The 18404-nt window shown below is 34.8% G+C and overlaps 2 protein-coding genes across 2 annotated transcripts; one reads left to right on the top strand and one right to left on the bottom strand.

Moving 5' to 3' along the window:
* Nucleotides 1–1250: 1250 nt before the first annotated feature.
* Nucleotides 1251–17754, bottom strand: LOC135683205 (solute carrier family 68 member 1). The gene is made up of 17 exons (XM_065198404.2): nucleotides 17555–17754; nucleotides 16657–16741; nucleotides 16078–16151; nucleotides 15402–15508; nucleotides 14452–14527; nucleotides 13371–13431; nucleotides 12691–12844; nucleotides 12008–12067; nucleotides 10106–10134; nucleotides 8454–8528; nucleotides 7099–7143; nucleotides 6323–6400; nucleotides 5147–5223; nucleotides 4794–4877; nucleotides 4206–4314; nucleotides 3419–3455; nucleotides 1251–2628 (listed from the first exon to the last, which is right to left on the bottom strand). Exons 1-17 carry the CDS (start codon nucleotides 17662–17664, stop codon nucleotides 2519–2521), a joined length of 1371 nt encoding a protein of 456 aa, XP_065054476.2. The 5' UTR covers nucleotides 17665–17754; the 3' UTR covers nucleotides 1251–2518.
* On the top strand, nucleotides 11038–12268 carry LOC148959916 (uncharacterized; the record flags this gene model as incomplete). Its single annotated transcript, XM_089109461.1, has 1 exon — nucleotides 11038–12268. A coding segment is annotated over one exon (846 nt), but the record flags the coding sequence as incomplete, so codon positions are not given.
* Nucleotides 17755–18404: the final 650 nt, after the last annotated feature.

Below are 18404 nucleotides of genomic sequence, written 5' to 3'. Positions count from 1 at the left end.
TTTTCTTCGTATCTTCCGTCTTTTTTTCTCCATATCTTCCGTCTTTTTCTCCATATCTTCCGTCTTTTTCTCCATATCTTTTTCTCCGTATCTTCCGTCTTTTTCTCCGTATCTTCCGTCTTTTTCTCCGTATCTTCCGTCTTTTTTTCTTCGTATCTTCCGTCTTTTTTTCTCCATATCTTCCGTCTTTTTCTCCATATCTTCCGTCTTTTTCTCCATATCTTTTTCTCCGTATCTTCCGTCTTTTTCTTCGTATCTTCCTTCCTTTCTTGTTCTTATTTTATTCTGACTCACTTCACCTTTCTCATAATTTTCACCATGTGCAACCTTTTACTCCTTTTTCATTGTCTCTTCTTCTTTCCCTGTCTTCTTCTCCATCACTCATCGCGTTCCATCTTCTAATTTTCTTCTTCTTTCTCTCCTTCTCCTTATTTTATGTTTCTTCTCCGATTATCTTTCTCCCTTCGTTTCTTCTCATCATCCTTCTCATCTTCCTCTTCACATTTCGCACTAACGTTTCTTCTCAACCCTCTTAAAAACCCCAGCCAAAAAAAAAATGGAATTATCACAAACATCGGACAGAAGGAAAATCTGCTTTCAATCACGATTTCCGTGAGCGTTTGATTTAAACTGTTATTCAAAGTCACTTTCAGGTAAGCTTCAAGCTAAAATGATGCTAAAAAGACGATTATTCACTTGGCGACGATGCTGACGACCTTCTTATCAGCTGACGTGAATACTACATACCCTTCATGTTTTTCTTGATATCAATATATCATTGATGGAGAAAACTTGATACCATCGGTGACTTTTATCCATCTAGGCCACAGATTGCAAAGAAGAGATTGTGGCCATTCATAGCAAACAAACTTGCAAATTTCTTGAAACAAGAGACTAGAGGACATCAGAAAGACACTCTAATCCACTCTAATAGAGACTGATCTAACCCACTCTAATAGAGGCCTGTATGTGGCGTATTATGAACACCTTACATGAAATCACACAACCCGCAGCTAAGAGTATTTTGTTCCTTACTGAAAGGTGCAATTGGCTGAAGGGTGTGATTTTACTCAATTTTAAAGGTAAAAAGAAATTCTAAACAGGCACAGTAGGACGAATGTTTCAGGACATGGTAGATGGTTCACATAGCTAGTTACACTATCAAGAAGGACATTTGCCAACCCTAAACCCCACTCTGGCCATTGCTGACAATCAATGTTTAGAAAATTCTGGCAGATTCAAGAAAAATATCTCACATTGTATCTTCATTCGAGAATTTAACACATGCGAATAAAAAGTAAGTGCAACACGAAATTCAATTCATCCACTGCAGATGCAAACAAAATTTGAACTGAGCTGAATGCGTGTCCACATGGACAGAACTATTAAACAGAACCATTTGTAATTATCGTATAGAACACTTCTGCAAACATAATTTACCTTTCTATAATGTATATAGAAACGTGCCTAGTAACGAATTACACAATTTACCCTTCTGTAAGGTATATAGAAAATACATATATGAATGCTTGTGTAATAAAAAATGGAACACCTAATTAAACATGTACATGAGAATATAGACACTATATGCCCTGTTAAATATAGGATAATCGTCTAAATTCGATAGAAGCCATATGATTTGCTGAGTAATTTCAAGCAGTCACTAAAGACATACCTATTTAGGTCGTATTACCTATAGATGTGCTTTCAATTTTATGATGGCATTCGTTATCAATAGGTCATCAATATTAAATAATTGTTTCATAATCCCATGTAAGTTATTGTCTGTACGCTAATTTCATGCTAGTAGTTATTGTGGCTACGCACCTATAAGCTCTGGTGACATAAAGCGCTATAAAAATGCCTATACTTTTATTAATATTATTATTATTGTTATTATAAGAGAAGTGTATGGTACGGTATAACAAATGATGCAAATGTATTGAGGTCCTGCTACACCGGCAGATTTCTAAATATTCATCAGATATTAATATCGCCAAAAATAGGAAGAGAGCTATTACATAATTTTTGCAACTTGTGTTTCAGTTATGCACGAAAATGAGAAATAGGTTATATACATTAATAGTCCATTTAACAAGATTGATATCTGATGAAAACACCTGACCATGCAACAGGGCCTTAACATATAAATATAATCTTACAATATGACGAGCGAAATTATCCCCCAGGAGAAGTCAAAACTCTCCTTTAAACAAACCTCCCGCTAATAGCATTGAAATTTACCAACACAGAAATATACTTTATGGTGCTTGTATCAAAATATATACGCTTTTTATAACCTAAGTTGAAATTGCAGTATCTGATGTTTTTCAACATTCCATTTGTATTTTACTTTTAGGGTTAGAACCCACCACGTAAATATTTTCCATATTGATGGCACGAGAAACAGCTGCAAAGATGGCAAGCAGTAAAACGAAAAGTGCGATAGAGTTTAAAACGGTCGATGAAGAGAAATGCTGAAAGTGAGGTTCAAGTGAAGGGATGTTTGAATGAGGATCTACTTCCTTTGTCTAAGTGTGTAAAACCGCCAAACGGTCATCTGCACGACACCGATTATGGCAGGAAAGAAACACACTATGCCAAATATAGCACTTTTAAAATCGTCACCTGCAATAAAGAGAAAAGAGATTTTGCTTACAAAAAAAGAGGTGAGCAAAATCACTCAGTGAAGAAAGGAACGTAAGAAAAGAAAAGTAAGGAACTGCGTGACAGAGTGAAAAAATTTGAGATTTGAATTTAAGAGTGTCAATGTTTGCAAAGATTATCATAATGTCGAGGATCACAATATGTTGACATTATAAAATAATTTGAGTACAAAAAAAGCCAATAGTCTGCATCATATGAATGCACGAGGGAAGGGGGGGGGGGCTTTGGGTATTATGTAGCGAGTTGGGATGGGAAAATTGCAGCCTTAAGGGCAACGAGTCTGTAATATAGTGTAAACATGGACACACTATGTTGTAATCCTTGTGATATTTTAATATGTTGTTGTTGTTAATCTTAACCATGTTCAGTTGCTATTATTTGACCGATGTGTACAGTTGTTTCTCTTTGACTAAGATCTATATGTGATAAAATAAGAATATAACAGAGTCCATTCTGAACGAACAGCATTGATGGGGGTTTTGGATTTGGTTGGTGGCCATTTTTGTTTTACAAACATAGGACATTATATGATCAGTTGCACCATGGCAACTGCAAGTCAGTCACGTGTGAGACTCTGATGATATAAACAGGCGCTCACGGCCAGGAGCAATGGTTCCCCTTGTATATAAATCCTTATGTCATATATGTCAATGCCTTCAAACGAATCAACATATTTGTTCAAAAAAGAGATTTAGTGTTTATCTGTCTGGAGAATTTTTAAAAAAGGTATTATTTCTCATATGTCACACACCTTTGGGGAGGGCTCCGTGAACGTTTCCAGCGTTTGGCTATAAAAAATATATTCACATAGTTCATTATGCTTGCAGTATGATGCACACATAACATTCACGACATATTCTATATAGTTTAAGTTTTATCACTTTATACTGTAATAAAAAGGCTACTGCAACATTCTCTAACATTTTTGTGACATTTATTAACGTTTTTGTGACATTTATTAATGTTTTTGTGACAAGTTGTAACGCATTTGTAAAAATGATGGCATGCAGGTATGTTGTTTCATATATTTAACTGAATGTCTAGCAATTAGCGTTTTCTGGATCATGTGAAAGCAAAAATTAGCATCTGCTTTACATAGTAATTGACACAAAAATACTAGATTGCGTGCGGTACAATATAATGCTATGACAACGATGAATGTAAGTAAATTGTACCAGTAAATTTATTAAATTGATAACGAGGTTTCGAGCAAAGCCCGTTATCATAGTCTTGATAACGAACTATGCTCGAAACGTCGTTATTCATTTAACAAATTTTTTCCGGGTACAATTTACTTACATTCATCGTTATTAATTGACAGAAAGATCACTTTGTCATAGTTCATTAATAACAAGGTACTGACACAGCTCATTAATGACGCTTTGCGAAATAAAACCTAGATTTGACCTTTTAGAATAATCCAGAGAAATTGCCACCAACATACTCTCGCTAAATACTTGGGCAAAACATTTAATGAATAGGGGAGCTGATGTACAAGTTCTGATCGCGCTGAGGTGTAGAGAATCAAAGTCACAGACCTGATAACCATAATTCGAGAGAATGCGCAATACAGTCATAGGTGCAATTGACTGGGCCGGTTTTGTAACCAAAGCGTTCAACCCAAACACCATGGATGACAAAGGCAGCCTGGAGGGCAAAGAATACAAATTATACATCAACACTAGATCGCGTGAATGAATTTCAATTTTTAACGTCATAATTTCACCGGTTAAAATGTTCCTTCCGCAGAATATTTTGGCTTAAATTTTCGGTAGACATTATTTTCTTCAAACACATTTTTGTCATTCAGTAAAGACATTTCTGAAAATTTTGCTAAACTAATTTGGAAGTTTGCAACAGGTTTTCGTGATTGAATGAATTTTATTTGATCAAGAAGTGAGATGGATAAAAAACGAAGTTCGATGTCGAGTCATAGGCCCTTGGTTCTGGTTTTTCCAGGATACCAATTCCTTCGATTTTGTTCACCCTAACAGACCACATACATCGTCATCTATATAAAGAGTATTTCAGCAGAAAGCTTCACAAGAGAGAGGGTAGCCAAATTAAACAACTTATATGTAACAATTGGGGTTAGTTTGCAATCACAGATGCTGAAATAATCATACCTGCGATTATGCAAACGTTGGTCCTCTTGGATAATGTCAGAAACGGTCAGGTTGAAGAGACTAAAAGCAGCACTTGGAAGCACTCTAAAACAATAAATTAGATTCTATTATCAAATGTGTGATAACTAAGCCATTCATGATGGCGGATTCATTGAAAAATGGTTAGGCATTCAGTAGATTTTCATTGTAAATTGAATTCCTATTTCCAACCCTTCTTTCACAAGAAATATTGCCCTTATCAATTCATTTCGCGTATTCAAAAGAATGTTATTTAGCACACCCCCTAAACACAAAACTCTTACATAAAGAAGAACAAATTCTTACATAGTAATTTAACTCTCAAAATTACTCACGCATCAATGAGCATATAGGCACCTAGAATCCATATGTGGGTAGGACCAATGATGTACATTGTGACACTGGCTATAACCTATAGAAATGGTTCAAATTAGCCATAATCCTGTGTGCTTGTATAGTGTGTTAAAATGATAAAAGGTATAGAATCAAAGAAGAAGGCAAACTAAGAAGAGAAAGAGCAAGAAGAAGATCGCAAGGGAAAGGAAAGGATGATTAAAAGAAGAATTAAGAAAGAAGAACAAAACGAAAAGGATAATATAAGAAGAAAAAGGCAAAGAGAAAAGAAAGGGCAAAAGGGATAGGCATAATTATCTGGATCGAGGAATACCCTGGTCATTGCAATGTAAGCAACACGTTACTGAACAAACCCTAAATGACAGTACAATAAGTATAATAAATCCACCATAATGTATAGCATTGGCTGAGTAGGATTCCTAATTATCTTAACAAATCTTGTGAGAATACTGAGGATAGGGAGTGTTTAAATTTAAGAATTATTCAAGAATAAGAGCCTGGCCCGAATGTGTTTGAGTTTTCTGGAGACAAGCGTGACTTGTTACCAAAAAAGACAGGAACACTCATCAAGCTTATTGTATTCTGTTAGTATCCTTTCGTTTCCTACAACGTTTTCGAGATGAAGAAAGACAGTTGCAAAAATTTGATTTTTCTTCTAGGAATGTAGTAAGAATTGTTTTAGGCACGGAATATCGGAATTTGATAATACTGCGACTCAGCGAAACCTTGGCTAGACATCAAATTGGCTAGACATCAAAACTCAATACTAAACAGAAAAATATCTTTCATAATTTACATCATTATTATTGGCTTAATTGGTAGTCATTTGTGTCATTTAATATTATATACTTTCGATTTCAGTCTTGACCTGTCCGGAGTCCTTGCCCAGATCTATTTCAATACTCTGAAATTATGTGAATAAATGAGAGGCCCCGATAGCAGGCTGCTCGACGGACTCCGATGGAATACTTGCGGCGAAAAATCGATAAAATAGTTTTTTTGCTCTGATTAAGCTCCGTATGCCGGGGCGAAATATTAGCCATAACTGGTTTATGTGTGTTTGTTGTTGTTCATTCTCGTCACGTTGCGGTATTTACTACTATATAATAAGTCATCAGTCTCAAAAAGTACGATGCATTAAAATGTTGAATACCCACCTTAATGTAAAAAGACCATGAGATCAGGGCATATGAACCGTAACTGGCGAGAATACGACCATTCATTAGGACAATGATCTGCAAAGGCAATGGGTGCAGAGAGAATAAACAAACAACAGAATACATAATCAACATAAGACATCGCAATGGCTGATACTTTACAAAATTATTACTGAGAAAAGAGGCATATTACGGAGATTATAAATTCCTAGGGTTTAAGAAATCATGGGGTATAAAATTCTAAGGGGGCTCAGTGGGTTAATGGAGTTGAGTACCCTCTCACGGCCAAAGTTGCTGTATTTAACTGTTTTGGGAAACCAACAATACTCCCTAAGATATAAATAAGTATTTTCTCCGTTGACTTGAATTTACAGTATTCTAAAACAAATTAGCAAAGCGTCCTTGAAAACGACATTTCGCATAAATTTTCACAAATCCAGCACAACTACAGCATCGAAACTAAACCTTATCTTTATATGGACATTCCTCTAACCTCGTAGGTTCTCATATCGCATAGAATTAAGATTTCGAATTAAGATCCGGATCTGATCCAGAAGAGTACGCGTAGACCTTACGGGAACTGGCAAACCAGTATAATTTTGAATCCGCCTTCCGAATACTTTTAGAAGCATCTTCAGAGAAGGTCTTGTATGGAATCTGGACCAAATGCTATATAAACAATGAATCTTGTTGATCAATTTTTTCACAAAGATTGATTGACGTCATAATGAATAATGAATCAGATGAGATGAAGTGAGAATAAAAATCAAACTGACCTGTGGCAAGACGAATGCCGATCCGGCCATGATACTTTTAACATTCTAGAGCAGATGCAAACAAGAAAAGTTATCCCACTGTTAACAATACAAAAACGATTGTTTATGAGCAGAAAACATTTCGAAGGGTATCATCAAACATACCAAATCGTCATTTTATGTTGCGCTCAAGTCAGTCTGTTTTTAATTGGGTAAACACGCTCTATAGATACTTTCCAGTGAAAGGCCCTCTCTCTTTCACAAAAGTTTCTCACAATTACACATTGGTCTCGATATACTTTCAACCGAGGGCGAGATTCAAATTTCTTCTTTTCAGTCCCTGAGTTGTTTTCCCTTTACATTTACTCATCCCATATACAAACAGTCTGCTTCTAAACATTTTCATACTGGGGTGAAATCTGAACCCTGGTTGATAAACTAATCTGGGTTGAGATTTTCACATGCAAAAGTTCCACAAACACAGTGAAGTCAACTCAGACAGTAATCCACTTTTCCTAACAGATTTCCCAGTCGCAGGAAAAGCACAGTACTGTAAGAAAATTACAATTGTTAATTGTTGATATTTTTCGGATGCTAGATAGAAACTAACAGATAGGGCAAACAATTCACAATTCAATAACCAGTTAAAAAAGCATAATTTTCAAAAAACCTTAAGACTTGTTTGAAACCTAAACATCCTGGACATATCTACAGTCCCGGACAAAAATAGTTCAGACTTTTTAAAGAAAGTTAATATTTTCTCTTTCCTTTGAAAATAACTTTTTCCCCTCCCTGAATTCAATGTTGAATGCAAGATTTTGAAAGAGAAATGATAGAGCTACAAATCCAACATTGATTCGGGGGGGAGGGGGGAGATTCGAATTTACAGGGGCAACGTAAAGTAGAAAACTGCAAAAATTGCATTTTGTCTCAACAATTTTTTCCGGGATTGTAGACCACATTAAAATAACTGAAACCTGAGGTAAAGAGCTGTCGCCTACAACGCATTCAAAGATTACTAGGAAAACCTAAACAGTGTTAACCAATTACTGGTCTATTCACCCCCATTCCCACAAAATAATATTGGAAATACCATTCAGCCATACCAGTTTCGAAAACACAGGCTACGTTAAAATGATTTATTTACATGGAGAATAATCCAAAAATTGTTGAAAGGAGAGAGCGAAACAGCAAATGTGAATGACAAATATGCTGTTGGTGTCGCACGACTTGTGGTAGGCATTGTAGTTTGTTTGTAGACTTAGTCATACTTCTTAGTTGGGAAAAACTTCATGGCTTCTAAAAGTGGATGGGTCGACTCGTTTGTAAGTCTTTGCAGTCAACAGGAGGTTACAAAGAAACCAATAAAGCCTTACCGTTGAAAAAATACCTTCACCAAGATGGTCTCTAAACATTCCAAAAAAGTTTGCACTCACAGTTGTATGGAAAACCTGTACAAAGAAAATGGCATTTATAAATTGTCTCGCATGAGAAGATTCTTTGTAACAACGAAAGGGTAACAGTAACACGAACTCAATTATTTGCTATTCAAGAAAGATATTTTAGAGGTTAAATTTCCCACTCGAGGAGTGCATCACTTTTGGGAGTTTTGGGGGAGTTTTCTCGACAAACAAAGGCAAACAAGACTTTAAAGAAGTGATATGTTCCTTCTAATAGCTTCCTCTAATATTCTTTCCCAAACAAATTCATTAACCTCTGTTTTCATGCTTGTTACTTCCATAGGATTTTAAAAAAAACATAGATAAACTTATTGCACATCTAATTGTAAGTTGATGGAAAAATAGAGTTAAATGGAAATAAGTTTTAATAGATATGCAGATATTTGCGACCAATCTTGAGGTGGCTAACAAGAATACTGCTCTTTGGGTGAAAACAATAAACAGTCTTTTGGTGTTCAAAGGACTGATCTCCTCGCTGGAATATACACTCTTGTACGACCATATGGATATGCAAATCTTGCAAATGATGTTTTGTTGCAAATCTTATTGTACGGCAATAAGAATTTTCCAAACCATCTCAATAGAAGCATCCATGAGTTAACAATACGTTTTATACATTGTACTGGTCGCTTTGAATAAAGTGTCTCGTCCCCCCCCCCCTCCCCTCCCTAGTTAGCCAAAAATTATTTAGTTAACTATCACATGCAAAGTCTGTCTCAAATTATGTATGAGGTGAGATCTGTAACAACACAAAATTATTTTAACTGCAGCAAACATCTTGTCTGCTGTTATTCGCTAACATCTTTCGCCTGATATCTAATTTGAGAGAGTGTAATGTTCTTTGTTTTTTTCCTTTGGTAATTCGTATGTAAGTTGTCTTAGTTTTTCATGATACCACAGAGTAGTGGTAGTATTTTGCACCCAGTGGCATCATGTGGCATCATCCTTACAGTGTCGTTAAGTATTTTGTAGATAGTGTAACTAGTAAACTTGTATTTTAAATGTTTATTGGAATGTAAAAAAATAATTCTGCATTTTTCTTAGATTAGAGTTAGTTTTCACTGCATAACTCATAATGTCTTTGTAAAATGAAGGAATGAAGGAAAAAATTTGTTTTTGGAAATGAGATCCACAGCTGATAGGATAAACAATTAAAGCTCCATTTTGTAAGATTTCATTATAAGAATCTTATTTAAAAATGCTATACTTGATAGTATCAAACAAAAAGATCTAGACTTACTTAGAGTGGGAGATAGACCATTTAAATTTGCTTTGAGATTTAACACTTATTACTAATAAGTTTAACACTTAATAAGTTCAAGAAAACAACAATTTTACGAGTTTTCTCTCATTGTGGAAAAGTATAAAATCTACTTTTTTATATTTTATTACATCCTATTTCTATAAAGCTCCTAGATGTGAATACGATTATCAGCTAAAGTCCTGTAATGAAAAGTATTTCCAAGAATTTTAGTAATGCAACGAACTTCATTCTTTGCACCAAAAGTCAAGGAACCACTTGTTGAAGATTCGCGCACCTAATGCGCAATGCAAATTAACGTCCTTACCTGGAGAAAGTTCATCATTACAAAGCAAACTAGAATGAAAATGAAAAACATGTAAAAATCGAGAAAGGGATAAACCAATATTTTGCGGGCTAGGGTGGTTTAAAACTTACAACTACTCAAGAGTTAGCCAGCAAGCCTTGGAAAACGTTTAGATTGATGGAAAGAAAGTTTGAAAGAAATTTAAAGAAATCATCAAAACAACAAACAGTGTTGAGAAAAACAAGAGGTTCCATAAAATAAAGACTAAATTGAGATAATTACAAGAAAAGATGAAATTAACACATTTTTCATTTACAAGGAAGGTAATAATTACTCCCTGTACAGCAAACAATGAATTTTAATTTCAAAGTGTAGACAAAAGAACGTCTCACAATTAGGCATTGTTTGATTTAAGTAGGATTTTGGGAATTCGACCACTTTAACAAAACAACAAAAATAATTGTATTGTCTGCTAAATCTCACTTTGGGAATTCAATTGTTTAAAGGCGAAGAGATAATGGAATGCTTTGTTCTCAGTTAACGACCAGTATGGGTATAAAACTATACTTCAAAGGGAACAATTTATCAGAATAGAACATATCTTCTGAAGAGAGCGCTCTGCCAATATCATTCCGACCAGAAGATCAGTGATAACATCAGAATGACAAACATGGTAAGTTCATTATTTCAGCTGTACAAACTGCTTTGAGTAAAAAGCCCTTAACATTTTGTGTTTTATATCAAGATAATATATTTGTTCTGAACAGTTTTAGGCTTTTCAATCCTCTGTAACACAATTCAAAATCAAATTACCAATCTTATTGTGAAAGCGCGTGATGTGATAAGCGTTCTAGTTCGCTTTTTAGATAAACAGTTCTCTTAGTTCCTTAACCTAGCTTTTTATTTGACTCGAGAGACTTAGAATTTGATTATTTGATTCAACCAAATAAATCTTGAATGTTTTTTTCTTAAAGGGTGAACATGCAGCAGTTATCTACGGCACTCACTTTCCTAATCGCCTGTTCGTCGGATGCCTCCCAGAAAGTGCAACCGCCCTTGAGCTTGGAAACCATTTCAGCCAGTTCGGGAAAGTAGCGGAAGCGAAAATCTTAAAGGACGACTGTGGCAGATCAAAACGGTTTGGATTTGTGTCATTTCAAAACGAAGAATCTGTAAAAAGGGTCCTTAATGAAAGACCGATTCGATTTAAAGGAAAGTTGATCAATGTTGGACCTGCGGTTAAAAAAGATGGGACAGATACCCCTAGAAGTGTCTCGCCAAACATCGATGTCGCTGCCGCACAAGATCTAGTACCAGAAGCATCACCAAGTGGATTAACACATGTGCCATTGCCACAGAATCGAATGGCATGCTACAAAACCCCACAAATCACCCAGGGTCAGCTTGCATCAGTGCCAATGATGACGTCATCGCAACTAACCATCCCAACGACCACCTACTTTGCAGCAACCCCAACAGCAAGCACACATCTGGTGCAACACCCTTTGCAAATGAACATGTTTCCAATGCATTATCAGCCAGTAGCCAATGCAACCTCAACACCAGCCGCAATTCAAGGGGCATACTTCGACAAGCAACAGAGCCAACAGTGCTTCATACAAAACTCGCCACCTTTAAATCATCAACTATACCTTCAACATCATTATGGAGAACACAGAAACAACATTGCTCGTCAGCAAGAGTTACATCTGGCAGCAAATAGACAATTTCATGAAATGACAAAATACAATCCATGTCAATCAACGACCTATTTTCCAATGATGAACTGCGTGTTTTGAAATTATTTGGCATCTAATAAATGTAATATATCTGTATAAATTGTATTTTTATTGTTGTTTTAATAAATTAATGGTATTTACACTGGTTTGAAACCGTTGTGATTTCTCAGAGTAACTCACTTACTGAAATTTCGCTCAGAAAAAATCTGTTGAGTAATTCTCAGCAATGAAGCCTTCCCGTCATCTAAAAAATGTTAATAAATAATTCAAAACATGCTGAAATGAAGCAACTTGGAAGGATAAAACACAGATGGTTGCCATTCTAAGCCAGGTAATTTAACCATGAAAGTTTTGAAAAAGGTAAAAAACATCGAAATAAGGCACACTGATTAAGATAAGCAGTGAAAAAATGACAATTTTGCTTTGAGATAATGTCACAATGCATCTTAATTCTAATCTTCGATCTCAGTAGAAAACTGTGTGGTTAACTCCAAAAGTTCCAATGAGTCTTTGGAAAAAATCATTTGAAGAAAAATCTGGCAATGTATTTATCTTGAAAAAAACAAATCATGGTTTGATGATTTAAAATGCCAGTATCAACACCTTTTGACATGGTTCTCAAAATATTTCACAAAACATGGCTCTTGACAATCAAGAAAAATATTAGTTATAAAAATTAATATATTGAAAGATGAATCTATTTTAAAAAATAAACAAGCTGACTAGAAACCAAAATAAACAATTTATGTTCAAGTTGAAGATCTCTAATTTTAGCAAATTTCTTTCCTATAAATAATAAAGCAATTAAGTTCTCCATCTAAATTAGATGAAATTACTTGACTAAATTGCATTGCTAATTGGACTTGCCTTTGCCTGACAAATCATGCTTTTCTAGCAAGGATGATTTCTCCTCCCCTCTGTCGACAGCTGGCTTCAAATTGCTTCCACTGTACCATAAGAACATGAAACTGATGGCTGCTATCACTATGCATGATACTCTCAGTGCAAACAAATCTTTCATCTGTTTGAAAAAGACAGATCAAACAACAGAACAGAAAAGAAAGCAGAAAAATTACTCAATCTTATAACCTGCTTAAATATTTGCATTGTTTTGCAAAGGCTGTTGGTCTCAGCAATTGATTATGATTTAACATCAATGCACAAAAATTATAAATTGCACTGTAGAGTTGAGTCATTAAAAAATTAGTGCTGAACCAAGGAATGACATTGTATAGCGAATGCATAGATGAAAAATTTGATAAAATTTCAAAATGGATATTATACTCAGTGATCACAAATGAACAAAAAGTAACATTAGCACTTTTGTTTGCATTTTCTTTGATTCGCAACTATTAAATAGGCCGTCACAGACAGCCAAAAACATAGCAGCTTTCAAGAATCAAAGGTGCAATGTTGTTAAAAGAGTTTTAGGTTGTAACTATCAAAGCTAAGAATATCATTCAAGCCACCATAAGCAAACAAGACAAGTTTGTGATAAGATAAAGCAAATACATCAACAAATATTACTTGAGTTCTGAAAAACGTACATGATCTGTAAATATTTCACAAAACAGAATAGACAAAGACCCAATAATTGAACCAATCTGGCTGGAAGAGAGAAGACAGAGTCAATTGAAATTTTATACCAATCTCTAGTTTTCAACTTTTTAAAACAGGTTAATGATAGATGCAAAGCTGTATTTAAAAGAGGAACCTTAATAGCTACCCAATATTCTAAACAATCAGTTATCTTTTCAAAATTTTGTAACATCAACTATTGTCTCTATTAACACTTGGCCAACATACATAGCAAAAATAGATTCAATTTCATTGCATCTATACCATGGGAGAAGTTAAGATTTTGATGTTGTGGGGGGAGCCCAAAAGTTATTACAAAAATATGAAATGACTATATTAAAAATAATGTATAAGGTAATGTACAAACATGTAGAAACCAATACAGTCACGGGAGAGAGGGTTAAGCGGCAACATGTGCAAATTTTTTAACTCAGTACATCTAGATATTGCAATTTATACACTACAAATACTTGTTCCTTGATCAACAAGCTTTTGGTTGCAGAAGTGAACCTTCCCAAATGAAAAATTGTTTGCCTTGAAAAATTGTTTGCCAGAATGAACAAGCTTAATCTTATGATAACCAAAGATTAAGTTTTTTTGCTTTCCTTGGCTCAAAAATTCATAGATCAATTCCTGTAACATTTTTCAAATCTGCTCCACCTGACAACATGTCCAAAGCATCTCTGTTGTGCATGGTCAATATTCACCATTAAGTATCTGTTAGTTTGCCTTAGCAATTACATGAACTTGCCCAACTCACCTTAATGATCCTCCTCACATACCAAAATGTTTACTTTGCTCACTTAATTACCTAAATATCTATTGGAGCTGATATTTCATGATCAAAAATAACATTATTCCTATCAATTTACACTTTGCTGCCAACTGTATATTCTATTCTATTTAGGCTTTTTATTTAATACTGTTGTAAACCTGCTAACACCAATGAACTTGTGTATAATCTTTGCAAACCATGGGCAAATTACAAAGAAAAATGCAGCTATACTTATTAGGAGAACAATGTTTGACCCTCCAAATTGTTCTTGTTACCTGTATTTAAGAACAGTTTCCTTTTCCTGTTGGACAGTTGATATCTCAGCAAACAAACTACACTGAGCAAGCACAACTACAAGAATAAATGGTAAAGGAGATAAACAAAGGCATTGCTGCAGGTTATTATAGGGCAAAAGCATCCAAAAGAAGTTATGCAGACTTGTGCCCACAGTGTTTGGCTCATGACTAGTAGGTTAAAGTCCTATTGGGATCAGCTCCACAAGCCAACAGCCAGCTGTCCATCCTTTCAAGGTGCCCAGGCTGTCAAGTTTCAATTTTGAAAATGAGTTACTTTTTTAAAGAAATGGGGAAAATGTTGTGACTTTTATTCGATCACAATACTAGGAGGCAGATCTTGAATTATCTTGAATGCCATACGGATGAAAAGAGGGCCAAAAAATTCTTGGTTTATCACACCCTCTAGTTCTTAGAAATTGCTGGTATCTAATTCTCTGCTCATTCTTATGTAGTTAGGCCTAGTTCGGAAAGAGGAATTTTTGCTACAATTTGGAAAAGGCTGAAAAAATTTGAACAAATCAATAACATTATTTCAAATAAGTGCGAATTCTGGTTTGATATGTGAGCATGAAAAAAGAGTAGAATGCATGAGTCTCACACAAAATGCATGAGAATTGGAAGGTTTGTATTCATTCCAGGGTTTTATGGGGTCACAAGCCACAGATCCACATCCCGGGAAACCAATATTTGTGTTTGACAAAAAATCTGCCTTTTCTAAAACAAGGAACAATCAGAAGAGCCCAGCAACAAGCAGAACACCCAGCAATACTCCTGTGTGCATGGTTTTCCTCTTTAGAAATGAATCGAGTTAATAGAGGATTGTGTTAATAATAAAATATGGATTGTGTTAATAGATATCGAGTAAGATCAAAAGCAAGTCAATAGATATCAAGTTAGATAAAAGAGAAACTTCCCTAATAAATACAAACCAAATGTAAACATTCCATCATAAAAGCACAGTGAAACTATAAGATGAAGTCCAGTCACCCAGGGTGGACTATCTTTTCCAGCCCAACCAAACCAAGGTAGAAGAAAACTGTAAAATGAATAAACAGTTTGAATTAAGACACAGACGAACAGTTCTTTTGATGTGGTGCTCAAAACTTTGCAGGCAGAAATCAAACAAAGACACAAGGTGATTTAATCACACCCTTAAAGAAACGCTTTTAAAAAATTTGACAATCAATTATGATGACTGTAAATTGATGTCAATGTGTATTGTTGTTTACAAAAATTACACTATCTATTTCACTATATACACCCTGTACCTACTACATGAAACCCTTGTTATGAATTATCTTGTTATGAATTAGGCTTCTGATTTATCTACAGCTGTTGAATGTGTAAACTACAAACACATAAGTATGCCTGGGTTCATTATAATACATTTTTGACTTCTCCAAGAAATAGCCTCTAAAAATCAAATTACTGGCTTTTCCCAGCTTTGATTGAAGTAATCCCCAAGGGTTTAGTGGTGATTGTACAATAAAAACCCAACAAGTCAAAAAGTATCTAAACCACACAAAACAAAAAATGCCATTTGAAGCCAAAAGACTTTTTTAAAGCTTCATTTGCAATAAATGAATAAAAATAAAAATTGTATACCTTAAAGCAAAGAGGGGTGCTCCGTAAAGGATATTCAGTCTCCTATGTTTCAAAAATGGTACATTAGAGTGATCCTGAAAACAAATATAAAAAAGGAAACATTAACAAGATTTTGAAAATATCAATGTTGATATTTATAACAACTACTTTGTGATTCCATGAGCCATATAACCATGTAAAGTAAACATTTTTAACAATAGTAAGTCCCAATTCAATCAGTTTTCATATTTCAGTTTTCATTTTTCAGTTTTCATATTTCAGTTTTCATAGTTCCAGTCCCATTGCAATCAGTTTGCAAGTTTCTAGCTAAACTGTGAAGCAAGAATGTTCCAGCTTTTATGGGTGCAAAAATGAATCATTGTTGGTGTCTGTCCTTAAGTGGGATGAACCTTCAATGCTTTTTACATGCCACTTGATTATGTTTCCATAATAGATGGGGTCTGTTATTTCAACTGATTTCTGATTGCTTCTCCATTACAGCATGCAAGAGACTGGAACAAAAAGCATGATTTCAAGGCCCTGGATTTCTTAATTTGCAACCCAGAATAATTAACAGTATTTGGAAAAAAACAACTTTACCTGAATGTAACCAAATAAAGGATCATTGATAGCATTCCATATCAGATAAACAACTTGTGCTTGATTGAACCAATAAGGTGTGATGCTGAATAAGGAAGAAAATTTATCAAATAGAGCAATGTCAATATAGTAAGTGACACATTTGACAGAATATGCAGATATTTTACGGCTATTAGTTGATGATTTTTCACGATAGCTAACCCCAAAATTCCCTAACCTGTAGCAAGACTGCCAATAGCTCTTGCTGGGGCCAATCAAGATATCCAGGATGAAACAACTAATGGTGTCCTATGAATTTTCAAGACACCTCACACCAAAATTTGACTTATGTTCATTCTATTTTTCAACTTTATGGCTTGATTAAACCCAGTAGAATCACATCTACCCTAAGGTTTAGCCTAATAAAATCAAATCTTATTTAACATTTTGAGGCCTTTCTGCAGCTGACAGGAAATACTTTAACAAAACAAGCCAAATATCAATCAAAGACAGGATATCAGCCTGGAAACATAAAAAACAATTAACTCCTTCTAGCAATCACATGAAATACCACCAAAAAAAGTAAAGATAAAACAAATCCGTCGGAACAGGGGGATGGGGAGGTCCCCCTCCCCAATAATTGTCAAATTGTGTAGTATTTCCTTTATTTTGTTCCGATGGCACTGTAAAGCCACAACATCAACGCCCCCTTCCTTACACGTTGTCGTTGAAGATTTTACTGAAATTAAACACATCTGATGAAATTACAGCATTTCTGTTATTATTTCTATTAGCGCAACTGAGTAATGATATCTAAGTTGAACTGAAATTACGTTAATTTTGCTTGCTATGCAGAGGATGAGACACACAACCAAGGAGAGCGCACACAAGTTTGTTTTGAAATATGGAGGATACATACTGGTAAACATTGAGAAAAATGTTGACATAATAGAACTGAAACACGAAGTTCATCAAAGAAGCTGCAACTGTTGTGGCAGAATAGGCCACAGCATTTCTTTTTAAAAGCATTTTTCTTCTAATATTTGTGTTTCATCTGCTCGACCTACTTTTGCTTTGCAACTTTCCAAACAAATTCAGCAGCAGCCTCTTTTGCGAGCCTCTTCTGCTCACTTGCTAGTTGTTCATTCACGTGTCACTGTGACGTCAACATCAAACAGAATACAAGGAAACACCATTTCTTCTCAACGACCCCTCGAATGACCGTGTCCTTCCGAAAAAACGCCCCCTCGCTTGAAGGGACATATATCGGAACATGTAAAAAAAAGACCACACTTAAAGATCCTGTTTCCCCATTCATAAAACCAATCTTCCCAAAGAAATAACCCAATTTCTCTTATCAAGCAATGATAAATTTAGCATTTTATAAAAATTTGTAATATTCATTCCTCATTCCTCATATTCAAAATTTCTTTCCTTTTTAGTTGGACCAAAATTTATACTAATCCTTTTTATTGTGATGTGTCATCCAGGCTCAATAATTATATAGAATAAAACTAAAGATTTCAGTTAAGTGAACTATGAAAAATATGAAAATGTATTAAGACCATTCGAGCATTGCCCGTTATCAAGAACTATGCTCGAAATGTCTTAATAAATTCGTAACTTCTTCGCAATACAATTTATTTAAATTCCTAGTTTTATTCTATTAAATTGTCGGCACGCAAGCTAGTGTATTTATGGAATCTGAATAATCATATACATATAGTTATATACATACATACACTTACCTTTATCCATGAAGTAGAAGA

The sequence above is a fragment of the Rhopilema esculentum genome, chromosome 7 (genome assembly GCF_057945365.1).
Source record: "Rhopilema esculentum isolate cy_ngs chromosome 7, ASM5794536v1, whole genome shotgun sequence".
Taxonomy (NCBI): domain Eukaryota; kingdom Metazoa; phylum Cnidaria; class Scyphozoa; order Rhizostomeae; family Rhizostomatidae; genus Rhopilema; species Rhopilema esculentum.
The sequence above is the reverse complement of the archived record's forward strand: the minus strand, read 5'-3'. Positions and strand labels throughout refer to the sequence as shown.